General features: G+C 46.8%; 2 protein-coding genes across 2 annotated transcripts; one reads left to right on the top strand and one right to left on the bottom strand.

The window, feature by feature from the left end:
* Positions 1-7,448: 7,448 nt before the first annotated feature.
* LOC144123534 (uncharacterized) lies at positions 7,449-8,760 on the top strand. Its single transcript, XM_077656352.1, has 2 exons — positions 7,449-8,355; positions 8,596-8,760. The coding sequence occupies exons 1-2, from the start codon at positions 7,615-7,617 to the stop codon at positions 8,662-8,664; spliced, it is 810 nt and encodes a 269-aa protein (XP_077512478.1). The 5' UTR covers positions 7,449-7,614; the 3' UTR covers positions 8,665-8,760.
* A 15,634-nt stretch (positions 8,761-24,394) lies between these two features.
* Positions 24,395-26,972, bottom strand: LOC144123533 (uncharacterized). Its single transcript, XM_077656351.1, has 2 exons — positions 26,063-26,972; positions 24,395-24,452 (listed from the first exon to the last, which is right to left on the bottom strand). Exons 1-2 carry the CDS (start codon positions 26,867-26,869, stop codon positions 24,408-24,410), a joined length of 852 nt encoding a protein of 283 aa, XP_077512477.1. The 5' UTR covers positions 26,870-26,972; the 3' UTR covers positions 24,395-24,407.
* Positions 26,973-27,263: the final 291 nt, after the last annotated feature.

Here is a 27,263-nt window from a genome sequence, read left to right as displayed (position 1 = left end):
TATACAGGCGGGATTAGGTTTACGGGGGCGTGTCGGTAACTGCTTCTCGTGAGTCGCTGATTTAAGGGATTGCGTCCCTACCACTGACCCAAAAGGCCAGTGATGGCAGACTCAAATTCATAGCAGTGAATTTGTAGATGTCGCACGAATGATAACACTTCCATACAGCTTCCTGCGCTCCGTGGTGTATTTGGCGGCCGTGATAAACGCGCGTGTCCATAAAGTCTGCAGTATTAATGAATGATGCCTTCAATGTAGCGTGCTGCTATCTATTACTGCAGCAAGCCAAACTGCCTCAATTGTTTAACAATCCGCGAATGGCGAGTGTACTAGTTCAAGGACTGAAATTAATCTGCAGTCCTAATAAGCAATCGTTCATAGCCTATAGTGTTGCACTCACAAGCACAAATTTACTTTTGTCCATTAACAACCTGCTCCGATTCTCTTCTTTGGAGGTAAAATTCTAAAAGGGTTAAAAAATTAAGTCTAAAAGTTAAATCTAAATTAAAATAAATCTGAAATTAAATATAAGAATTAAATTAAACCAAATGAATATGCATTAGGTATTGCGTTGCAACCATTTTAAGCAATATTTTTTTAGCCAGTATTGACCAGATTTTAGCCTGTTTGAAACCCGGACGAGGTCACAAACGTATACCGATACGTTGATGACTTTTTGACCTTGTTGGACAAGCAGAGCGCTTTACACTACTGCGCTATTGTTGGTAGAATTTTAAACGCTTTCAAACAGCACTGAAAGGGACTGACATTCACTAGCGAAGTACCAAACCAGAACAATCTTCAGTTTTTAGATATTCGCATGAAGTTTGGTGCGGACCATGTGTGTTGGGGCTGCGCCCCACGTTTACAAAAACAACTTTTGCCTTTTGACTCAGCACATCCCAAAATAATTAAAAGAAGCATAGTGAACTTGTACCTCAAGTCTGCACTAGATAAATCGTGCGAGCATGAAATGCAGACCAGCTTTGACAGCCAATTGGCAAGAATTTCGGACTCACTCGATCATGACTGCTGAGAACCTCCTCAAGAAGGTAAAGAATAGCGCTCCGACCATGAAGACGAGGGAAGGTGAGCGCACCTTGCGACCGGAAGTTGTCCCTTACCTGCACAAAGTTTAAACAGGCAAGTTTAAACAGGAAAGTTGCAAACAGGCTTGGGGTGCCGCTCGTTTTTTTCGGCTCCGGTAAAGCTTGGCCAACTATGTCCTCTTATCTCCGTGTTGAATGCGGGAAAAAAGCATGCTAAGCCCTATGTACATACAGTGCCATTGAGGAGTGGTGTACGAGATTCCACTGTCGTGCGGTAAAGCCTACGTCGGCCAATATGGCAGATGCGTCAACGATCGATTAAGGGAACATGGAAAAAAATTTAGAGAACAACGACGATGTCAGCTTGGTTAAGCATTGCAGGTCTTGCAAGGAATGTTCGCCGCGTTTGATAGCGCAAGGGTTCCAGGCACAAGCAAAGATCAAACTGCACGTGAACTACTGGAAGCTTACCATATAAAGAAAAGTTGAGATTACTAGGTAAGGGGTACTTCCCATGTACAGAAAAGAATACGACCTTTTCTCTGCCACAAGATAAAATGTTTCATACGGTGTGAAGTTGTTCTATGTTGTCGCTGGCAAGTATCCTTCTTTTCTTCTGTATTTTGTGAGCGCATGCGCGGTGGAACCTATATATTTCCCCATGCATAGGCGAAATAAAATCGGTTGTGTGTGCAGCGATTGTCCGTGTCGTGTTTTCCTTCCATTGTGTTCGACCTTTTCGCGCTGCAGTTATGTCGAAACTTAAGATTGGAATTTTCACTCATGGATGTCTAAGCCGCCTGATTATTGAGCAACTACTGGAAGAAACTACTTCATATAGCGAAGCTTCGTTGAACGGCGTCTTCACTACACCTCTCCGGCACGCGCTGCGGCCGCTGTTAACGACCCACCGTGTACCAGTTTATTCGAGTCGGCGAGGCGAGCTGCATATATCGATGCCCAATCGTCGTTGCTTGAAGTGGGTATCGATTGGTGGGCTCAAGTTGCGATACCATACGCCACTGATGTCTATGTTGAGGTTGTAAACCACCACAAATTGAAATGATCCTGCTTGCACTGCCGGTAAGCTTCTGCCATATTTGAAATTCCGGGACGAGAAAAGTCGGCACACAAGCAGTGTGCCAGGGCGAGGGCTTGTTTTATCTGATAAGAACGGCGTATATTTATCGGAAAGGTGCTGCAAAGGGCTTGTATTAAATATTGAGGACCGCGCGGATGCGCGTTCTGAACCATGTTACCTCGCGAAGTGTAAGTCGATACAGCTCAGCGTTTCTCCAGAGGGGCAGCTCTACAGCTGCTTCTATGGTGTTTGACATGTGTTTCAGATAAGACCTAAAAGAGAAATCTGCGCATGCAAGCATTCTAGCTTTTTCTCAACCATGTGTAACAAGGAAGCCTGATGATACTACTGCTGAGTATAAAATGGATGATTCGTACGTCTCTAGTTGGCAGCCCCTCGGTTTTTTCTCCCAAAAGCTGAAGACACCTGAGACTAAATACAGCACCGTCGGTCGAGAATTGCTCGCTGTGTACCTCGCCATCAAGCACTTTCGCCACTTCCTGGAGGGCTGGGACGTTCGCGTCATCACGGACCACAAGCCCTTGACGTTTGCCTTCCAAAGGAACCACAGCACCTACACTGCACGCGAGATCCGCCAAGTGTGTTTTATCTCCGAGTTTACAGTGGATCTGTGTCACGTCCATGGCCCGGAGGATGCTGCTGCTGATGCGCTTTCCCGTGTTAGTGCCATAGCGTCCGAGTCACCAGTGGACATGGAGGAGCTAGCGGCTGCACAGCGCAATGATCCAGAGCTGCAACGTCTTCGCTCCTCGTCCACGTCCCTGTCATTCACCGAATGTCCACTGCCGTTTTTCTCCCAGTTCATTACGTGCGAGACATCCACTGGCGTCTCGCGCCCCTACGTACCTCTGGCTTTCCGTCGCACCATTTTTGAAAAACTGCACCGCCTGAGCCACCCTGGTATTCGTGCTACTCAGACGCTGATCACATCTCGTTTCCTTTGGCCAAGCATCAATGCCGACGTCCGCCAGTGGGCACGAACCTGCCTTCACTGCCAGCACGTCAAAGCTCACCGACATACCATCACGCCTGCCTCTCCTTTTCGGCCGCCTGACGCACGGTTTTCCCACGTTCACATAGACATTGTTGGACCACTCCGTTATCACGTGGGGCCTCTTATCTGCTCACCCGTGTGGACCGTTTCACCCGCTGGCCCGAGGCGTTGCCCACTGCTGACACTACAGCCGAGACCGTTGCTTCTGCCTTCATGGCCGGCTGGGTCTCTCGTTTCGGCTGCCCGTCTGTCGTCACCACCGACCGCGGCCGCCAGTTTCAAATAGCCCTGTTTACTGCTCTTGCCAATATTGTGTGCGTTCGCCACATCCAAACGACCGCCTACCATCCTTCGGCCAGTGGCATGGTGGGACGTCTGCATCGACAACTGAAGGCGGCCCTTATCACTTATTAGCCAAGGAAACGATGGTCCGACCACCTTCCCCTCTTCCTATTGGGCATTCGCTCGGCACTGAAGGCTGACCTCGGCAGCTCTTCTGCTGAAATAGCCTACGGTGTTCCCCTGCGTCTCCTTGGGAAATTCTCACCTTCTTCTCCTCCCTTAATCCATGACGCTTCCGCCTACATCCGAGACCTGCGCAACACATTTCAACACATTACACCTGTCATCCCTGCCGCTCGCCACCCTCAGTCCGTGTTAGTCAGCCAGGACCTGGCCTCCGGAACCCATGCCTTCATCTGTCGTGACCACATCCGTCCACCCCTCACGACGGCCTACGATGGTCCGTTCAGCGTCCTACACCGTGCGCAGAAGACCTTCACGTTAAGTCCCAACTCGATGGACACATCCTAGGCGTATAAAAATGGGGTGAAGCGCGTATGGCAGGTTCTCTCAGATCATGAATAGCAGTTTACCAATATCCCTCAATATAAAAATATAAAAGTGTACAACAGCTGTGTCTTGCCGGTACTCACCTACGGGGCAGAAACATGGAGGCTAACGAAAAAGGTTCAGCTTAAGTTTAAGGACAATGCAACGAGCCATGGAAAGAAAAATGATAGGTTTAACGTTAAGAGACCGGAAGCGGGACCAAACGCGGGTTAATGTCATCCTGGTCGAAATCAAGAGGAAGAAATGGGCTTGGGCAGGGCATGCATGTAATGCGAAGGCAAGATGACCGCTGGTACTTAAGGGTAACGGAGTAGATTACAAGAGAAGGCAAGCGTAGCAGGGGCCTTTAGAAGGTTAGGTGGGCGGATAAGATTCAGAAGTTCGCAGGCAAAGGGTGGGCGCAGCCTGCAAAGGAGCGGGTTAATTGGAGAGTCATGGGAGAGGCCTTTGCTCTGCAGTGGGTGTAGTCAGGCTGGCGATGATGTTTGGTCCTGGACGGATCGAGGAGGTCGCGGACCAGCGACCACGTTAGGCCGTACCGATTGTTCCCTGCAGCCTGACGTACAGTCTCTGCCAGTTTGAGCTCGTCAGGTCCTCCGCGGAGTGCTGTGCGCGCGCAGCTTGCGATTGTGTCGTTACCTCTGCCACCTTCGGGCAAGCCTTCTTCGGGCCCTCCACAGGTGGAGGATGTGTGGGTCGATATCAGGGGCTTTTCTGTGGCCTTCACTACAGAGGTGACCTTCTTCATGTCCGCCTGCAGCTGTCCCACGCATTCAGCCAGGGAGAGTCGTTCGCTGTCTTTCAGAGCTAATCTTTGTTGTCGGAAGGCGTCCCAGTCCGCGAGGCGCAGTTTATGGTCAGACGCGGCCAACTGTCACTTGCGTCGCCGTCTTAATAATGAAATTATCGCTTCCCGAATTCTCTTCGATGGTTGGCCGACGTGCACGCGTGTTTCGTTCTAACTAGAGTCAGGTGCGGGCTAGTCTCCCGGTTCGCGCTGTTACCTTGACGGGTGGGATGGTCAGGTTCAATCAGAAGAGTGTTGGGTGCAGGCGATGGCCAGAGCCAGCTTAAGCTTAATCGACTGGTTCGTGATGTGGCGGTGGCTGAGTTGTTATGGCGCTCGGCTGCTGGCCCGAAAGACGCGGGTTCGATCCCGGCCGCAGCGGTCGAATTTCGATGGAGGCGAAATTCTAGAGGCCCATGCACTGTGCGATGCAGTGCACGTTAAAGAACCCCAGGTGGTTGAAATTTCCGGAGCCCTCCTCTACGGCGTCCTTCATAGCCTGAGTCGCTTTGGGACGTTAAACCCCCATAAGCAAAACCAAACCATATGTATATGCTGCTCCGTCAACGCGCGGAACAGGCACGGTGAAGGAGATAAACCGGTGCTAGCGTGCTTGCCCTGGTCGCAAACGTTTTAAGGGTGTCTGTATATGCAAAGTAAAGTAAATATGGTGAAAAGTAAACTACGGGGAATTAGGTAGGCTTGGAACCCACGACCCTTGGATTGCGATATGGACACACTACCCATAGGCCACGTGCGCTCGTCGGCGTATGCGATGTAGAGGCGCACCTGGAGAATGCGTTAAGGTCTTTGGCTCGCTGTGTTGCCTTAAGGACATTTACTGGTGCGTGTACAGTTAGATGTGAGTGTGCTAATTAGTGATTACGTAATTAAATCAGATTAATTCGGTTTATTAAATGGTCCATTGTACTTGAACGGTTGGTGAGTGTGTATGTGTGATGTATCAGTGTTTAAGGTGTCATTCGGGCATCACTAATTGAGAAAAAAAGAGAGAGTATAAACCCTCTGCGAGTCTGCCGAGTGTGCCGAGTGGTGATACGATATTACTGTGACATTAGGTCTCGTCCGTCTGGCGGAAAGTGTCCATCTGTCGCGGAGTCAGCCGTGGGGCGCTGCGATCCCGTTCGTCTGCAGAGGCGGGCCGGTTAGGGCCCGCGGCCAAAAGCGACAGCCGATAGCCGCGGCCAGATTAGCGGCTGCGGGCCCAGAGCGGCTACCGATTAGCGGGACGATAGCGGCTCGCGAAATGGACCCGATTGCGCTGTCACATTCTACTCTCAGGGGCGAAGCTTAAGCGTCATCCAACTTTTTTTCCTCAATATGAAAACTGGAGTTAACATTTACGGATGCACGCGGGCCGTTATAGATCCACAAGTGAGTTATTCGCCCGCCGGTTTGAAATCGAGTGGTGGGCAATTCTTCTGCCTTTTCGGACAAGACATGGCTGCTTTCCGTTGTCTATTCCCGGCCGGCAGGGCGGACACAATAAAGGACTCTCTACCCCAGCAAGAGTGCCGCTAGAAGCTATTTTACTCGGTTGATACGAGTTATGGTACCTACTTGATTCGCGCTCAGCTGCTGACCCTAAATACGCGGGTTCGGTCTCGGCCGCGGCGGTCGAGTTCTGATGGAGGCGAAATTCTTCGTTTCGTTTATCGTTTATGGAGGTTTAACGTCCCAAAGCAACTCAGGCTATGAGAGACGCCTTAGTGAAGGGCTCTGGAAATTTCGACCACCTGGGGTTATTTTACGTGCACTGACATCGCACAGTACACGGGCCTCTAGAATTTCGCCTCCATCGAAATTGGACCGCCGCGGCCGGGATCGAACCCGCGTCTTTCGGGCCAGCAGCCGAGCGCCGTAACCACTCAGCCACGGAGGCGAAATTCTAGTGGCCCGAGTACTGTATGATGTCACTGCACGTTAAAGAACCCCATGTGGTCGAAATTTCCGGAGTCCTTCACCATGGCGATCCTCACAGCCTGAGCCACTTTGAGACGTTAAACCTGTTAAACCCCATAAATTATTTTCCTGAGTTCTATATTGCTTTCATAATACTGCTACTGTGTGCACGAAGATTCATACTGCGGATGAGAATACAAAAATCGATCGCAGCTTTCCTGAAGATAAGTTTTGGTTTGTTCTAACGTCAAACAATTATTATTATTTTTGGCTTTTTCCGACCCGGCAGATACTTATACCAGGAAAGATGGACAAAGGTTTGGTGATGGAAGCCAAAGAAAATGAGCAATGTGTTTAAATGAAGAGGAGGATTTAGTCGTGCATGTCAAGAATGACAGAAAAAAGTAAAATAGCGAGTAAGAAAGAATAGATTGCAGAATTCTTTGGGAATAAGAAAACAAAATGACAGGAAGCAGAAAAACGCAGGATTATGATTGCTTAGGTGGCGCCTGCGTGCTTCTTCTTCCATTACGTCGTCGTCGCCAAAACCTCCAATGCAATTGATGCTTTTCAAACAGCAAAGATTACCTCAAACCCGAGAACTAACTTACTGAGAAATTAAAAAAAAATGAAGACAACATTCTGGTCAACCTTGATATGCTGTCCTGGCCTTTATCATGTGCACCTATTATATCTCGCACTTAGACCACTCGCTAGAGCACGAGCAGAAGACGACAGAAAGGAAGCTCGTTCTTTTGCCTTGTATACTAACTAAGGGAAGAAAAACAGCAAAAGCCATCGAAGGAAAGCACTGAAAAGACGGTCTGGTTACTTAGCTCCAAAGAACGCGGCTTCTCGGATAACTTCGCGGATTCTATGCTCATACGACAAAATTCCCCTGAACAAAATGCTTCCCTCCGAGCCCCTGCATGCCGGTACAAGAAAGCCTAGCACGCTGGCGAGACACGGCGTGCCGTCTACATTAGAAATGGCTTTCATCGAGAACGCAGGTGCCCCTCCAGCGGTCGGTCGCAGACCGCCATCGCCCCCTCTTCCGCCTGCACCATGGGCCTCGGGCCACTCCGGACAGGAGCCACGAACGACGATTTCAACCGCCTCTCTTCTCAATGCGCACCGAGGCAAGACTGGACACACCCTGACCTTAGTGTTTGCTTCGGCTGCTGTCTGTGCCATAATATGGGCCATGGTTTTTGTTGCGGCAATGAACACCGGGGGTGGCCTGCAAGGCATGCACACAGAGGCCGCTGAAAAAGAAGCAGAAGCTCGGCTGCCCCTCGAGTACATCGCAGGCCCATCAGAGCGAGAGAGCCTCAGCGACCAGGGGAATGCAGGGGGTCGTCAGCCGAACTTCGAGGTTGGAGGCCGGCAGAGTTCCAGAAGCAGTTCCCGAAGCAGGCGCAGTAAGACCACCGCATACTACAAGAACTTAGACGACGTTCGTGAGTGGACAATAGACACTACTGACGGCAACAGTGACGGCTCAGTGACTTCCTGGACCTCTGAAGATGAGTACACGGCCTCGACAAGACCGTTTGCTAAGCTTGCTCACCGGCGTGGGACGCATAAACGGCGGTCCAGGACACCGTTTAGGCATTCGACGAAGTCACATCGGCGTGCTCGAGTCCACGTAAGTGATAAAGATACCAAGCTAGTCATTCGCTCTGAGAAAGTCTGGCTCTTCTAGATCGTTTTGTGAAGTGTGCACGAAAAAATGTGTACGTTGACTCGACGGAAATCGCTTCAGTCATTTCCTTCGCTGCTAGAGAGTGACGCTTGAACATAGGGCTTGGTATTCACTAAAAACAAATGTGCTTGCTGCCCTTAGACCTTAAGTGTAATACACATTTGCCTCTGCTTCGTATTGCAGACGCAACGACATGCGCTCACAAAGCAGATCGATGACGTCGACAGTGCACTGGCGCTCACTCCTGAGTAAGAAAGCAGGTAAAAATACGCACTGGCGCCTCATTTTGGCAAAGTGTGCGCATTTGACCATTTCGACAAATAAATGTTCATACAAATTCATCGTAAGTGAAGGGGTAGAGATGTTGTAGTGCGTATTTTATGTCTGTATTTCGCGCTATATGCTCGTTTCGCCAACGAAATGAGCTGTGTTTTTAACCATTGCTGAACAGTAGCTATCAGTGGTTTCTATAGAATACAGCTGAAGAACCTGAACTCGGACTCCATTTGTACGTGGTGTTCAGTCCACTGGCGAGGTTACTGCGAAATATTTCAACTTTACCCTGGCTGTGAGACAGCAGATATAACCAGAAGCAACACTCGCTTTCATTAAATTTGCAGGTAGAGCTACGAGAAAGACACGCTTTATATTTTACTTACGCTACGACTATGATGGGCGCGCTTATTTCGACCCACCGATGCTAGCAGAGGCATACCACCAACACGCCTACTTGTGGGCGCCGCGGTCGTATCGACACATTCAGAAGACCAGCGGTCGACCGTTTCTCCCATGTATTCGACCTCAGTGCCTTTTTTTTTTTGCTTCGACCACCCCAGCGAGAATACGTTATGGTTCCCCACGATGATGGCCGAATGCGAATGAAGAGAGCTTCATTGTAAATGTATTTTAACGCCAAGACTACACACAAGAAAGAAGACCACACAGGCTCTTATCCACAACAGTTAAATGAGGTGAATGCGATCAACATACCCACTCAAAACCTGTGCGCATGCGCACGCGTTCAAACCCACAATAAAATGAAAGCAAAAAGTCGTATCGTAGTAGGCGTGAAAGGAATTTCTTCTTTGTACGAGGGTACGTTTATTATTTATTTGGAATACTGCCAGTCTCTGGTTGAGACCTTAGCAGGTGGGCATTACGTGTATCACAGAAAAAAAAACATTTCTAAAAGCGGTTGTGCAAAAGACGACTATAAACTAGACAATTCATAGCACACGAAAACTTAAAAGAAGTTGACAGATTTGCACAAGCAACTGAAAGAAAAAAAAAGCTAGTTCAAGAACATTGTACACAGGCACAAACATCGTGTACTCCTTGAAATAGACAAAAATAAAGAAAAAACTTTCTAACCACTACTCTAGTTTTTAAACGGGGGTTCTAGTTCAATGCAAAGATTTGAAAATGAATCAGCGTTAGTTATGGATGCGTCTAGACGGTTCCATTCTCTTGTTACTAGCGGGAAGAAAGAATCTTTGAAAGTGCCACTTTGATAAGGATATTCGGTTAGCGTATACGCGTGCTGGTTTCTTAATCCACGTTTTTGTGAGAATGAAATGTACTTTGAAGAATCGATTTAAAAGTGTGATTAAGAAGCTGATAAAGGAATTTTAGTCGCGCGCGCTTTGCCCTTATTGATAGTGTCTTGAGCCCGGAGAATACAGCCAGTTGTGTTGGTGAGTCCTTTTTTTTGTATATGTTGTGAATAAACCTCACTGCTTTACGTTGAATTCTTTCAAGTCCTGAAATATTGGCTACAAAATTAGGAAACCAAGCAGTGTTAGCATATTCTGGTACAGGTCTAACAAACGGTTTTATAAGCCAAAACTTTAGTTTCTGTTGGCGCAAGACGGAGACACCTTTTAAGAAAAAAACATCTTTCGTAATCCAGTTGAAGTGATGTTGTCGATGTGTTTGCCCCATCTAAGATCGTTAGTTAATGTAACTGCTAATATTTGAGTTCACTGACGAAGGCCAGTGAAGTACCATTGATTTCGTACAAGAAATTTGATGTTTTTTTTTTCTAGTTACTGCAATTGCTGCAATGTTTTAGTTTCTGGTAGGGTATGTATGTCAATCGCTTTCACCTCATATAAACAGCTGTGAGTAAGCGCTCATGTTGTCTTCTTTATTGTGTGTAGTTATGGCGCTAAAATCTTTTCATAATGTCTGACAACCAACAAGCCTCGCAGTCAACTCTAGTGAAGAGAGTTTGTTTAGTGGCGATGGCCTTGTTACAGCCGACATGATCCGGCGGTCTCTCTCTGGGTTGCCTCAAGTCGGTTCACGCTCAGCGATGGCCATAGCTGTCCAAACTTTTCCAAGTTCGGAGTGGAGCTTGCGTTCTGCATATCATCAGCGCCGTCGTCGCGCAGTTCGCCTCGGACTGTGGCCGCTGCCCAGGTCGCAAGCCTGTCAAAGACGCACTTGGCCAACATAGCGGCCAACAAGTGCCAATGCATGCGGTCTTCCGAGAAGGGACCGATCCGAAGCTTTTCCAAAGTGGTTGTCTTCGGAACTCACCCGGTTCATGGACGCCAATTGTCCAAGTAGGAAAACTTTCTAAGGTAGGCAGCCGTAATTATATTCTTCTGCAGATTTTGGCAGACCACCATGGTAGGCGGCGAGCTAGAGGTCGAGACCTGAGCTAACCTGTGTGTTTTCCTTTGTCACTTAGGAAGACGAGCTTTCGGGCAAGTTGGTTTCTCAGCTTCGACATAACTGCAGGGCGAAAAAAGACGAACACAATTAAAGGAAAACACTCATGACACGGACATTCGCTGCACTCACAACTGATTTTATTTCGCCAGTGCATCGGAAATATAAAGGTTCCGCCGCGCATGCGCTCAATGAATACAGAAGGAAAGATGGAGACGTGCCAAGGACAACATAGAACATTTCACACCGTATGATACATCTTATCCTGTGGCAGAGAAAATGTCGTATTCTGCTCTGTACAAGTGAAGTGAAGTGAAGTATCGCTTAGGCCGTAATCTCCTCTTTTCTTTATATGGTAAGCATCCAGTAGTTCACGTGCAGTTTTATCTTTGCTTGTGCCTAAAATACTTGCACTATCTAAACGCGGCGAAAATCCCTTGCAAGACCTGCAATTCTTAAACAATCTCACGTCGTCGTTGGTTGTTCTCTAATTTTTTTCCACACTCCCTTAACTGATCTTTGACGCACCTGTCAGATTGCCCGACATGGGCTTTTCTGCATGACAGTGGAATTTCGTACACCACTCCCGACTGGCACTGTACCTCAAACCGTTCCAAAGTGCCTGAAAACAGGGAGTACAGGGCCTCGACGTCCTGTAAGAAGCCAACGCTTGACACCTTGAACACTATCATAGAGTCATAAACATGGCAATAACCCGCACAACGTTGCTGTCTTGAAGTGCCTGCTCCAGTTTTATGTAAGCTCTTGCTAACATAAGGTCACTCAGCATGGGCACAATGCAGGATCCAATACAAACACCTCTTCGCTGAACGTACAACTCGCCCTCAAACTCAACGAAGGTAGAGCGCAAGTAAAAGGACAACTCCAGAAAGCTCTCAGTGTTGACGCCGCATGCATTGTGGAAAGGAATGGCTCCTTGTTCTTTAATGCATTCCCTGACGACGCCACAGAGGTTGGCGTGCGGCAAGGAACAATACATGTCCTTAAGGTCTGTTGAAAAGGCGCTTGCTCTCTGTAGAGCATTACTTCCGAGCAAATCTCTGACCTCACGTGCACTACGAACTAGAAAAGGATCATGCAACTTAAGTGGCTGGATCTGTGAAGAATTGTGATCGGCTAAGGTTGGCGGTTTTCATCTCCGCTAAGACGCATCAAACAGATTGCCTTTTCAGGGTAATAGTTTCCGAGCGCGGCACTTGGCAGCCTTCTGTCGGCCTATTTTTGCAACGACCATTAACCGAACTTAAGGTGGATGACTTTGGTAGATGCAGTCACGTTTTTAGACAGGTCTCTGCAGAATAAAAGATTCAAAGCATGGATTTTTTCAATTTTACCTTATTTTTTTTCGTGATCTAAATACTTCATGAGACCGCTAAACAATAGAGTGCTAATTTATTCCATATGATGATTCATCTAATCCGTGTAGTTCTTCTCTCTTGAGGTTTTCGTTAGTTTTTCAGCAACCGAGGATGAAATTCAGCACAAGTGCATTTCCTACCAACGTAAATCACAGATAACACTGTATGCAAATGCGAGGAGATGTATGGTCATCTAAACTCTACCGCAACGTGTCATAAAATAGCATCATCTTTGGCCACTGAGATTGCTCCGAATATGTAAGGCCAAGCAATGTAATTCACAAAACTGTACGCTTCGTGCATAGGGTTATTTTTATCTAGGCCAATGATGCGTGAACATACCTTCGGGTAAGTGTCCACAGTGTCCAAAACACTCAACGTGAGGACGCTGAACAACCAGAGGGGTTGGGCGTCCAGTCGCGCAGGAAAGTCGAGCAGTGAAGCCATCAAAAAGGTCTGTACTCGCGAGATGTCTGTATGTGGAACATGTTTCCCAGATGCATGTATGTGGAGCTTTGTGTTTCACTTAAAACCTTCGCCATTTAAATAGAACATTGCTCCACATATTTCCTTAGTTTTCTGTCTGGAACGTCGGTTCCACTTATGTAAGTGAGACTTTTTAAAAAGTTCCACTTAACTTTCAGTTAATTTGTAACTTAGTTACTAACTTTCAATTACTAACTGGAACTTATGTCTGACCAGATTAAGCGTGTATATATTTTTGTTTGGTGGTGGCGGCGGTTGCCGACGGCTGGCGGGTCACGATGTCGCTGCCCCGTTGGCATTTGTTATTACGACAGTGGGACTTCTCTTTTATCGCTGTATCGTACCGTAATCATAAAGCAAAGGCAAAACCTATTTAAACAAGTGACCGAAACATGTGCGGAAACTACTGATTTGTTCTGATTTTTGACGCCAAAATTTGCTTCTACTTTTCCGACCGCTGTGGCAACACAGGCCGGGGGACGCACTTTTGAAAACTTACGATGCGTCATGAATACAGGAAGAGATTGCGCCGTACGGTCCACCGAAAGTCGCGTGCTGCGATGAGGGGATTTTCAATCCCTCCTCTAGCACCGCCTGCCTCATCGACTGATCATCCTCGTCTAATAACCGATGAAATACTAATAAAGTATTGCCATCGCATTGACTAGATTGGAAGCCAAAGTTCTTGGTGAATTCCTAATGGCATTCTATTTTGGACTTAGCATGTAATAGCTCCAGTTTTAGATTGAGATATTCAGAACACAGATTTGAAAATGAAAAAAAAGCATGCCAATTTTAATACCAAATAAAGGCGCGGTTTCAATGCGTCGCATTTTATCGCCTTTCTGGCCGCGCGGTCACACTCTTCCGGCCAATGCCCTCACTGCCTTTGGAATCGAAGCACTTGGAGAGGGCTACTGGAGACCACATGCTGTGAATACGTGCGAGTCTTCGCATCGCGTCGAATAACTTTTGCACTGATTGGCTTGGGTCACGGTGCTCGGGCACTGGCGGACCCAAGGCGCTAAGCACATGCGGAGATTTCTGTATCTTGACTCCGGTTGGTGGAAGTGGCGCGTGAGTATTGGGATTATGCCTTGTTTTTGTAACGTTTAATTTCTTCGGGAGGGAGCGGGAAGACCAGTGATTAGGTAGAAGTGAGAAATTGGCGCGAAATGGGCGGAATGCGCGCGCCCGAGAAAGATATATGGCAAATCACATTTTGAAAGCTGTGTGACTCTGGTAGCTTCTTTGTTAGTATTATTATCATCCAACAAATCCCTAGAAATACAAAAACTGTCCGAATACTGGAAGACAGCCAACGTGATGCCGATATTTAAAGAGGGCGATCGTAAACCCGTAGACAATTACAAACCAGTATATTTAACGTCCGTCTGTTGTCTGACGATAGAACATCTCCTCTACTCTGATGAAGCATTTTCAAGAAAATAACTTTCTGACCTCAGTTCAGCATGGTTTTCGTTCCGGTTTCTCGTGCGTAACGTAACTAACAGAATTTGCGCATGTCATTGCAGCCAATTTTGGACCGAGGTGAACAAATACATACACCTTTCATAGATTTTCAGAAAGCATTTGATGTCGTTCCGCGCAATCTGCTTTGCTTAAAATTATCATCCTTAGGCATTCCTTAAAATATTCTCGGCTGGTGAAAGGATTATTTACACCCGCGCAAACAGCAGGTCGTTCTGAACGGGGTGACGCCAGCTCCAATGCACGTGCTATCGGGAGGGCCTCTAGGCTCTGCACTTGGGCCGCTTTTATTCCTGGTTTATATTAACTATTTGAAATCCAACGTTAAACTATATGCTGACGACTGTCATGTATCGTTCAGTGAAATGCCTTGCCAATATGTCTGCTTTGCAGGGCATATGTGAAGGATTGGGTTGGAAAACACTGTCGCCATGCAGCAAAAAACTAAGATTAAAATTCCCTCACAATATAGACAGGAACAAAGCAGGCATTGTCAAAACAGCGTACATAAAGGCGCCGCATTACGTCTCCTCTATTGGCGAGATAACGCTAACAAAATTAGACCTTATCAGTGCCGTGTTAACGTGTTCAAATATTTGTTTTTTTTTCCTAACACGATTAATGACTGGAACCAGGTCCCGAGCGAAGTAATTGATGCGCCTGATATTGAAAATTTTATTGAGAGCCTTATTCATTGAGGTTTTCTTAGTGTTTTTTTTAATTATCATATTTAGCCTATACTACTGTGTGTGAGCTGTTCATAGCACGTGCATTGGAGCTGATGACACCCCGATCAGAATAACCTGCTGTTTTCGCGGGTGTAAATAATCCTTTAACCAAAAGAGAATAATTTGATTTTTGTGTTAGTGGTTGTTAAGTGCACATGAGTACTCATGTGCATTAGGCGCACTTTTGCCAATGTGTGCCCCCATGTACTTAACCTCTTACAGTAATGCCTCAGTGAATAAAATAGGGTGTTCTCAATGAATAAAATAAGTAAATTGCGTTGCAGTGACCGAACGAGACGGTCCGATCCGGTCATGACTCAGAGGCTGACAGAGGTCCCACTAGATGCTGATTCCGGCCTGTTTGAAAGCGGGAGGCAGATTCTTCGCTTGGTGGCGGATTCTGGTCTGATTCTGAAGTGTTAAACTTGCAGTTTGTGTGTTATTCTCTCGAACAGTCGGAGGCTGATGGGGGTCCCGCTTGGTGTGGACTCCTGCCTGCTTGAGAGTTTGAGCTGTAGCTTTTACTGGGCGTACCTGCCAACCACTTTGTAACATGATGGAAAGTTGGGCTAGTTGGGTTACGTACATTTTAAAGGAAAAAATACAGCGCGAACATAGACGACGGACGAAGAAGAGGTGCACAACCCAAGCGCTGTCTCGCAACTAAAATTTTATTCAGGAGGAAAACACATATATAAAAGCGTCCGAAAAAACGGCATAGTCAGCAACCACAAGAGGCAATCAACACTTGGAACCAACTCAAAACAAAAAAACAGACCAGATAGCGCAGGGCGCCCTTTTTTTCTTCTATGACCCATGGCAAATCAGGTGTTGCACAGGAACCGTATCTCCGCATCAGATAGTGTGATAGAGGGTGACTGATGCACGTGTTAATCTTCTTCTTTATAAAAAACGCTTCCATGATCTCCCTAGTACGTTGTCGCGGTGCCGGTACAGTACCTCGGTTTTCTGAAATATTGCCTTACAGTTGTCTTTATCTTCGCACTGAGCGCAATGTTTAGAAACATCTGACGATGCGTTTTCGTGCTCTTTTAGTCGGATATTTAAGTAGCGCCCGGTTTGCCCGATATACACCTTTGGCAAGTGAAAGGAATCTGGTAGACCACCGAACGCGCACAATCCACAAATATTGATCTGTGCCGCACCGAACACCTAAAGGGGTGCATTTTTTTCTTCCATTCTTAGACATCAGTCCCAGTCATCGGACATAGGTGTTGAAGCTTTTGGGGTGCTGTACAGACCACGTCGACATTAAAACGACGAGCAACATTCCTCAGATTGTGCGTCAATCTATGCACGTAGAGAACGGCCACTGCTTTCTTTTTGGCTCCCGTTCTTTCACCTCTGTTCGTGGTTCGTGCTCCGTCGCAGACGGTGTTTCCTTGCAAGTACAACGACTGACCGCGGCAGTCTTCCCGCTCTCTGTGATATCACGAACATGCGAAAAACTAATTGGCAATTTCAGAGGTCTACGGTGCGGCACAGAGGTGTTCGGTGCGGCACAGATCAATATTTGTGGATTGTGCGCGTTCGGTGGTCTACCAGATTCCTTTCACTTGCCAAAGGTGTATATCGGGCAAACCGGGCGCTACTTAAATATCCGACTAAAAGAGCACGAAAACGCATCGTCAGATGTTTCTAAACATTGCGCTCAGTGCGAAGATAAAGACAACTGTAAGGCAATATTTCAGAAAACCGAGGTACTGTACCGGCACCGCGACAACGTACTAGGGAGATCATGGAAGCGTTTTTTATAAAGAAGAAGATTAACACGTGCATCAGTCACCCTCTATCACACTATCTGATGCGGAGATACGGTTCCTGTGCAACACCTGATTTGCCATGGGTCATAGAAGAAAAAAAGGGCGCCCTGCGCTATCTGGTCTGTTTTTTTGTTTTGAGTTGGTTCCAAGTGTTGATTGCCTCTTGTGGTTGCTGACTATGCCGTTTTTTCGGACGCTTTTATATATGTGTTTTCCTCCTGAATAAAATTTTAGTTGCGAGACAGCGCTTGGGTTGTGCACCTCTTCTTCGTCCGTCGTCTATGTTCGCGCTGTATTTTTTCCTTTAAAATGCACTTTGTAACATAACAGTAAATAAACTGGTGCAATTGAAGGTGTTGTCTTCTCCGCCCGTCGCAACGTGTCGCTTGGTCAGCAAACAAGCCGGAACATCATTAATGAAGAACGACAGCATCGTTGCATCATTTTGCCGCACTATTTGTTACTGCGAATTTCTTCGAACAAGAGCTGCTTCCAATAACACTGACGCGAGCTTTGTAGTCCCAGCACACTCAACTCCCATTTAAGAGACCGAATGGCGTTAAGTGTTGCATAACCAGCGGCGGCACCGCCGTGGCGCCAACACAATCACAACGCGATACGCTCCATCAGCGCCGCGATGGGTCGAACTGGAGAGAGCCATCCAATGATGCGCTTCCATTCTAAGCCCGTTGGTTCAAGCAGACATGACCAAATTTATTATCACGTCGTTGCAATAATTGCCACGCGTCGGTACACATCTCATCAACGCGCACTTTTCTTTATTTATTTACATTAGCCCTCAGGGCCAATGACATTACAGAGGGGGAGTGGTAAATAGAAAGAAAAAGGAGAGAAAAAATTTCAGTTGGTTACATGAACGGTAAACAGCACGTGAAGCATCCTACCTAACCAATGGAAAGCAGGTAAATTACAAGGGCGAGTCAAATTAAAGTGAGCCAGTACGAATATTTCACAAACGGGGTAGTTTATTTAAAAGTAGTCTCAATGATCATTTAGACATTTGTCTCACTGACTAACGAGTCTCATGATTCTCGTCTCATAAAAAAACACTTTGGGTTGCTGTTTCAAAACGTCTGTAACTGACTCTTCCCCGTCATCGTCCCACACGAATCTGGTTCACTTGTGTTGTTTTTTCAATTGCCCGAAAACGTGGAAGTCGCAACCGATAACCGAGATGGTCATGAATTATGGTGCTAACCGAACCGTGACCGATGTTCACACGCTCTCTCAATTCATCGATGCTTATCTTTCGTTCTTGTCTAATCAGCTCATCAACCTTTGCAGTTGTGTTGGGGGTGATTGCATGGTGGTTTTGGCTCGGTCTTGGATCATCTTTGACACTTTCACGTCCTTCTTTGGTTCGTTTGCTCCAGCGCTTCACAGTGGCCATTGAAAAGCATTGTTCACCGTACACTGCAGCCATACGGCGATTAATTACTTGTCGTGAGACACCTTGAGCTGTCAAAAACCTTGCGACACCACGCCGTTCAAGTTTTGAATCGTCCATTATGTCGCGCAACCGTGTTCAACCCAGTGTGTGAGAGCATCAAAGAAGATTTATCCTCACACCTGCGAGTCACTTTCGTAAATGAGAGATGCCCGCGTGCTACGCGCATGCCACGCAGATTATGGACCGAACCATTATTGCGCGGGGGGGGGGGGGGGGGGGGGTCACTTTCATTTGACTCGCGCTCTTAATTCCCGTACACAAGTCAAGCAGTAAAACTGAGGCTTCCAGCTTCCGTTGCATCTCGCTAACTCGTACAGACTGTGAACTTCTCGAACATATAATCCTCAAGCACATAACAACGTTCCTTGAACGCAAGCATATTTTGCCACTCTTCCAGCACAGATTTCGAAAAGGACTCTCAAAAGTCAGTCCGCTACTTGAACTAATACATCACATATTTTTCTGCATAGATAACCAGGAAGAAGTCGACCTCATATTTTTAGGTTTTTCAAAAGCTTTTGACCGGGTATAGCACAAAAAACTTACTCACAAACTAATTAAGGTACACATTAGGTAATAATGTAATTGTCAGCTAGATAAAAGACTTCTTGACTAACCGATCACAGTTCGTAGCTATTAACACTGAGGTTTGTGCTCCAGAACCCGTCACTTCCGGTGCTCCCTATTGGCCTGTTCTGGCCTCCTGTGCTATTTATAATCTTCTTTAATGATCTGGTTTCCTGAATCGGTGTAGACATTAGGCTTTTTGCTGATGAATATGTATTATATTGTCAAATTCACTCTTTTGAAGACCATTTAACACTGAATGCCTTCTTGCAGACCGTGTCAAAATGGTGTACTGACTGGCAAATTTTACTTAACGTAAAAAAAATCAGCTCTGCTACAAATAACGGGGAAAAGAAAACGTTCAAATTTCTAATATAATATCAATACCACCCTACTGACCGCAGTCCACGAATATAGATATCTTGGTGTGATGCTGACCGATGACTTCAGGTGGGGCTCCCATATACATAGCATCACATCTAACCCCATAAAATGACTACTGTTCCTTAAAAGGCGCTATCTATAATCACCGTCCGATACAAAATTACTATACTACATCACGCTCGTCAGATACACTCTAAGGTGCGCTTTGTGATTAGCATTTTCTCGGTGTGAAGAGACCAGTTATGTTAGAAGTAATGCGAACGTCGAGGTATTTATATCACGAGTCTGATTCCAACGAAACCTTATCGATGTAGTAGTGAGGAGGGGCGCAATTTTTTCTAGATACACGCATGACTTTGCATTTGTTAATATTTGGCTTCATTAACTCTTCTTTGCACCAGTTCCCGTTATGGTGAGGTCTTACTGAAGTAATATAATGTCGTTCGAGTTGGTTATTTCTCTCAAAATGACACAATCGTCAGCAAATACGTGAATATGAGTTCACAAGAGAGGGAAGATGACTAATGTAAATTAGAAACAATAGAGGTCCAAGAACTGAACTATATGGAACTCCGGAAGACACCTCTGTAAAACTAGAGTTATAACCGTTAGCGAAAACAAATTGAGTGATTAAGTAGAAAACATTCAGTCCGTTTCAACAACGTACAGCCAATATTCAGTTTTTTTAGTTTGTGAACTAAAATTTTGCGACACACCTTGTCTAAAGATCTTGAAAAAACTAAAATATACGGTCAGCTAGTCATAAGTCTAAAATGCGATGCAATGTATGTGTAAACGATATTACCCGTGTTTTACAATGGTAAGATTTTCGAGAACCATGTTGCGCTTACGTAAAAAGTAAGTTCAATCCAAGGAATTAACAAGTTGATGAATATATGTTCGAGCATTTTCAGCAACTACTGGTAAGGAATACGGGACGATAATTACTAGGGGATGCTATCGGATTTGCAGACTGGAGCCGCTTTTCCGATATTCCACTCAGTAGGTAGCACTGATTGTCATGTGTTTACTGGAAAAGTTTGGTTAGTATTATGGAACAATAAGCTGAAGTGCTTTTTAAGAGCTTTGGGTTAATAGTCATAACCCGAGGTGGAATGAACACTTAGTCCATCAATAAGCTTATTGACACCAGGAGTGGCAACAGTTATAGCCAGCATGGAAACATAGTTCAAGTGGTGCGTTAGCTTATGTACTATCAGTGTCAAGTGAAATGCGAACAGCGCAGCGCGTGTCCAAAGGTGCATTTTACACCGTCTGCCTGCCGCCATCAGAAATAGGCGCACTCTTCCGGTTTTTGCTATTTATCTTTTCTTTGACGTTCGTGTTCTCTCTTTGCAGCGTCACATTTCTGGTGGCGGTACGGTGATAAATTTCTGCTCAATTCTAGAAACAAGTGATTCAGCTAAGGCGCCCGTGTGCTGTGCGATGTCAGTGCACGTTAAAGATCTCCAGGTGGTCGAAATTATTCCGGAGCCCTCCACTACGGACCTATTTGTTCCTCTCTTCTTTCACTCCCTCCTTTATCCCTTCCCTTACGGCGCGGTTCAGGTGTCCAACGATATATGAGACAGATACTGCGCCGTTTCCTTTCCACCAAAAACCAATTATTAATTATTATTATTCAGCAAAGGCCACGCTGGTCAGCGACCGCAACCCGATCAGTCTTTCACTGCTCGCATCGCAACCAGACGCTAATAATTGTGTGTTTGTATGCGTTTGTAAAAGAGGCTTGGTGCTCTGAATATTGTTGCGCTATGTACCCATTTATGTATTTCTAATTTCATGAGCTTTTATATGTATGTAATTAATTTTAGTTATGCCTGCAATTTTCTTTTAAACTGAATTGCATGGATCCCAACTAGCTTTTAGCTAGGGATCCAGATGTTTTCACAAGCATGCCTTGTATGAATGTTGAGAAATAAAATTGAATCAATCAATCAATCAATAACAGGGAGATGATAGAGGCAAAATCAAAGCGCTGCGGGCCACGCAGCATTGAGCGCTCGCTTCATCCACGCATGCTGCAGCCACTGCCGCCAGCGAAGCCGCGCTGCGCAGGGTGCGATCGGTGGAAAGTGTGTATGCGGTGCTTCAGTGGCAGAGAATGAAAACGAACGTCTAAGAAAACAGAAGCAAAACTATCGCAAACCGGATGAGCTTGCCTATCGCTGATGGCGGCAGGCAGACGGCGCAAACTGGACCTTCAACTGGCCATGCGATCTGTTCGCATTTAATTTGACGCCGATAGTGCATCAGATATGGCTGCAAAGTGGCGGAAATATCGGAATGAATGGGGTCGCCTGAAGGGTCAGATAAGGCGATGCTATCTTCGTGCATGGAAGGATTAATAATACGCCAGAATTTTTTCAGATTGGTGGTTTAGATAGAGGGCAGTACACGTGGAAGGAAGTGCTTTTTAGTCTTTGAGCGCCTGCACACGTGTTGGACGCCACCGCATACGAAGCCCATTACTCAGTAGTTGGCGAGAGTTTTTGCGATGCGGTAGACGCGTTTATTTTTGTTAGATAAACGCTTAATGCGACTATTGTACCAGGGGTCGTCTGAGTGACAGTAACAGTGCGTTGAGGAATGTATTGATTAGTGAGCTGGGTGACTGTAGCTGGTTAGTTTAACATTACAACAATAAAAGAAGATGCTTCATTATTAATCGCCTGAAAATTTGCATTGTTGTAGTCCCGTATTATTTTTCTTTGCATTAGTTACTTTATTATTCTTTTATTGTTACTCAATGCCGCACAGTCCGCTCACTGGGTTATTGCTGAATCCTTAAGCCTTCGCTCACCAAGTGTACCCACGGTTCGTTCCCGCTTCTTCGCCGTTTCTTGCGTTTTTCTTTTCCCTCGAAGACTAGCTGTGGCTGTTCGTGCTTGCATCCTTTTGTATTATACGGAGAAGGCGTGCGACTCCCACTCCCCGCCTTTCGCATTTGCCTCGCGTACCTCACGACTGCAAAAACTACGTCTTCACCGGGAACGTTCGACCTAAGAACTATAGTGCTCCAAAACGGGTATCCATAACAGGCTGCACAGACAAGAAACGTTTGCCCGGATTACGGTTCGGGCCGCCTCAAGCCTCGCCCTACGACTGTGCATCTTGCCCTCCCTCGCCCTCACCTCTTCATGTCTTCTGTACCTCACCCTCGTCCTCACGAATTTTCATGAACCGATCCTCCCTCACCTCACCGAGGGAAATCCTCATGACGTGAGGGTGAGTACGCCCTCTTGAGGATCCCCACCTCCTCCCCTCACCTACCCGAGAGAGCTGGGAGGCTGCCCTGCTCGGCTTCCCTGCGTTAGAGAGCCAAAGAGCCCTCGTCGTTAGGGCCCGAGCTGTTGCGGAATCCACAGGGGTCGCGGACTAGGGATCTCTCCTAGAATTTGTAAGGGGCCGGCCCTCAAGGCCAGTCCCTACTCTCTCCTTTAAATAGCCTTGAGCAAATGTTTTTCACCAGCGTAGGCGCGCTGATTCACACAGCCTAAACTTCCGGACGTCCTTCAACAAACCTTGCCTCTGACTATAGGTGTGACCTGATGTACAGCCTTTGTCAAAAGTAGCCAGGCTGCACGTTCTCATTCGTATATTGAAGCTCTTATGCCAGCCTTCAAGCTCTAAATATCTATGTGGTAAGGAGAACGCTTCTTCCATCTTCAAAAACCTCTTTGGCTTGTGTAGGGAAGTTGTGAGTGCTCTACTTTACGAACGAGAAACAAACCATGCAGCCTGGTTACTTTTGGCAAAAACTGTACGTCCTATACGCATGAGGGCTGGCTGGCGTCCCTCGGGATCTCCTCTAAACCGACGTCTCAAGCGTCCACGAGCGAGCGCACAGTCTGTATTATTTCCAGAGTTCAGCAAGCTGAAGCTATGTCAGATGTGGAGACTGAGAAATAGGGAGAGCGACAAGTCTTTTATCTCCCTCTACCTCAGCCTGCCTCCATCGTTCCTTCTCTGCAAAAACATTTTGAAGAAGAAAAAAAACATATTTCTTCGGTGCCTTTTTATCGCTGACATCTGAGTATTGGAAAAATCAGTATCCTCTCCCTCAAAATCCTAACACCGATGAATAAGCTGTTTCGTGTTTTCGTGCAGTCAAATACACGTACTAGCCAAGTCTTCTTTGGATCACTTACACAGTCATGAAATATCGACAAAAGAGCAATAAATATTTGTTTGGTACCTTCTGACTGGGTCTAAAAAAGCTATGTACAGAACAAAGAGCGGTGTAAGAAGAGATTTCGAACAATTATGGCAACTGCTTCCTTTTTTTTTGTATCCGCGTCGCATGCGGCAGGTGTGGAGTACCATGCCCAATGCCACTGGATGCCTATACCGGTGATACACTTGGTACAAGCTTCCCCCTGGCCTAATTCTCGGATTATCGGGGTGAAATGATTGGGAAATGGGTACCTGATCCCACCTGACTAGACGATAAACACCTCGTGCCATGGCGCTCTGCAGCCAAAGCTGTCCTTGCGCCACAAAAAATCATGTTTTTTGTGTGGGCGTCAAGCTGTGACAACAAGAAACTGTCGCCTGACAAATTTACTCCGTAAATACGTTGATTTCGTGTTTGCGACCGAACGGCGTCAACCAGCTCCGCAGTACGTAGGATGGCCATTGCGTGACGAGATAAAGCGGGATTTACAGTGAATCAAGTTGCGAGTTTCTTATCGCCCAAAATGGCAGCCTTAGCTAGGGCTTTAAACAGCCGACGTCCGGACTATACTTTAAGTTAGTGGTTTAAATGTGAGCAGCGTTCGTGCCCACGTGTAGGCACCATACGCTCGACGGTAGACATCACACAATTAAGAACAATTAGATCTAAGAAATGTTGAGTAGAGCAGAAACGTTTCGCTGAAGTGGCAAATCCAGTCAGTGCATAATGCTAGCTCTTATTTCTGAATTGCGTTTATTCACAAGTATTCAGCTTGGAAGCGTCGTGCGCTTTAGTGTAGGCAGTGCGCACTGTAACCGGACCGGCACGAGCTCATTTTTCGGCATAATCGCTGAGTGGAACCGATTGCTGCTGAACCTGCAAGAAAAAAAAAATCAATATCATGCTGACTGAGTGCAGTAGAGCGTCCGAATTTGTACGGAATGTGTTCATCTATGCTCGCATGTAAGAAAGTACGCTTTGTGGCGCCTTTACCACTTCATTAGGTGCTATGGTAACAGGCTTAGTGCCCTCAGAACAATTAGTAATGCTTTAGAATCATGTAATTATCTTTGCTGAGCTTTTCGCATGCTTGCGTAGATGATTTCCGCATTTTCCCACCCATGAAACATGACAGGCCTTCGCCAGAATCACGGCTAAAGTCTTTCGTTAAGCGAAGCCAGATGTCCCCATTACGCGATCGCACGCCTATTGAAAAGGTGTCAGGGTTTTAACTTGGGAAAACCAATTATAGTCAGAAAGCACGGGCAGTATTAGTGGACGAAGGAGATGGTCTGCAATGCACAGCGCGATGGTGGGTTGCTGTTTAACACGAGGCACGTTCGGCTGCGGTTACAGCCTTATGCTCCGGCGCAGTAGCCTGCGAAGCTGATTTGTTCGCGCCGCCGCGTGTTCGACTCGCAGTCATGAACATTGATTTCATTTGTTTTCTAACCTAACGTAGCGTCGCTGTTGCTAGGCAGCGGCACAAGATCCAAGATGACAAGGTTCTTGGTCAGTGTTGATGAGCGTATGAGTGCTTTCGCACTAATGTTTATCTTATTTATAATATATAATATTTATCTTTTACATATTTATAGCTATTAATTCTAACGCAAAAAAAATTTGCTCATAACCCTGCGAGCCGTGGAGCTGCCGTAATGGGAATTATTCGAGCATCAGGTATGGTAACAGGCGTGCAAAATCAACGCAGAACCTTGTGTCACAGTGTTCGAATACGTTGCAATGTTCCATGCCTTGAAATATTTCGTGTATACTTTAAGTATAAGACTGAGAATGCGAAAAAAAATGACCGCGGCTTAGCTCGGCTGATCCCGGTTATGCAAGCGAAAGGTTTGTTATGCATGGTTATGTTGTGTTGCTAAGCCAGGTTAGACTGAACCTCTCCGTCGGTCGCCGAAGTCGTGGCGGAAGCAGAAGCAGCCGCGGCTGCCTCCAAAGCTGTTCACTGCCGCCTTTCGCCATCCTTCAACCGCTATTGAGCCAGTCGACGCTCCCGTTCTTCGTCAGTCTCTGCCGCTAGCGTGGCACGTTTAGCTTCCATACCTCTAGCTAAGTACTTAGCATGACTGGCAACGTCAGCCGGATGAACAGACTGAGCCCGTCGTCTACAAGGCCGCCCGGACGGGGTAGACGGTCCCGGCTGACCTGCTTCATCCCTTTCAAGGGAACGGCGAGTCACGTGGTTAGTCACGTGGCCACATCTGGCGAGGCGGCGGCGGCACGCGGCTGCTGCTGCGACGAGTCACGTGGTACGTCACGTGGCCGACACACCTCCACTCCTCAACTTGAAGGTCAAATGTACCACGCCGATGATCTTGGCTCGAGGAGGCTAGTAAAGTTCTCGCTTTAAAAAGCAAAGTCATGCTGTGTGCCGAGCACTATGTACAGTGTAAGATATGTGAGTGCGCCTCACTATACACAGCTCTGGGTGAATTACACGGGAGAGGAAGATGAGTTGTTCTTACGTGACGGCGTCGATGGAGCCGCTTGGCCTGACCACGCCGAGGCAATCGACGGTCTGGTTTCTTGTGCGGAAGGCGCCTTCTACTGTACGCGGGCCTCTGGGGACGAATGACGGTTGTATCTCCAGTTTGCGAGGTACACGCTTCGACCGATTCGTCGATGTACTTGCCGCCTGCACCCGGAGTCTGCTCACGGTCGTCTTCTGCGTCGTCGACCCTCCGATATCTCGGGGTCATCGTGGCGATGTCACCGTCGTCCAACGTGGTGGAAGTCCACTTCGCAGTTCTAGCCGTTATTTTCAGCCCTGGCTTCTTCGTGGTCTCTTGGTTGCTCAAGCCCACTGGCGGCTTCAGGTCACCAAACTTCGCAAAGTGAATATCGACGTCTGCATCATCCACGGCGTCTATGTGACTGTCGTGCACTTCATTCTGAATCAACGCGGTTACCCAGATAGAGAGAGTGATGAACAAGCACAATATCAACACCAAGACCAACAAAGGCATACAGTCGAGGTCTTTGGTACGCAGTTCCTTGGCAAGAGCCGTGCTGGTGGACTCGGCTTCAGAGTCCCCGATGGTCAGTGGCGTCATTGAAGGTGCGGCCGATAACGGCGAGGCCAGAGACACCAACAGCGGGCGAGACTGATAGGACTCGAACGGGACATTCGCGGGTGAGATGAGCTCAACAGCGGATGAGATGCTGAACTCGAGCGACGAGGCCGTCTGCGGAGCGTAGCGGCTCCTGCGGGTGGTGTCGAAAAAATCACGAGAACATATTGCCTCGTTCTCGCTGCGTCGAAAGTTCTTCATGGCCTCCAGTGCACAGAAAAACGTTTGAACTGCTGCTGCTGTTGTTGTTTACCTCAGTAAACAAGGCACATACTCACGAGGGGTGACTGCCCATGGCTGCAAGTCAGTCTTTTTCTTTGTCGACGTGTACCGCGTGACCGGACGGAACACGGCTATTCAGTATTACTTCCGTTTCTTTATCATATTTATCAAAATTTTATCATATTTTCTCATGCTAACCACAACCAATCAGCGCAGCTAGCTAATCAGCGCAGTTAGAGCAAGGTCGTTGGTATATAACTTATTATTACCCGTTATCATTTCGTGAAATAATGTCATTAAATCAGCGAATACCTCATCCCCAGCTGATAATTACAATGTGTCTGTCTAACCGGCAGAACATCGAAAAATAAGG

The sequence above is a fragment of the Amblyomma americanum genome, chromosome 3 (assembly GCF_052857255.1).
Source record: "Amblyomma americanum isolate KBUSLIRL-KWMA chromosome 3, ASM5285725v1, whole genome shotgun sequence".
Classification (NCBI taxonomy): Eukaryota; Metazoa; Arthropoda; class Arachnida; order Ixodida; family Ixodidae; genus Amblyomma; species Amblyomma americanum.
The sequence above is the reverse complement of the archived record's forward strand: the minus strand, read 5'-3'. Positions and strand labels throughout refer to the sequence as shown.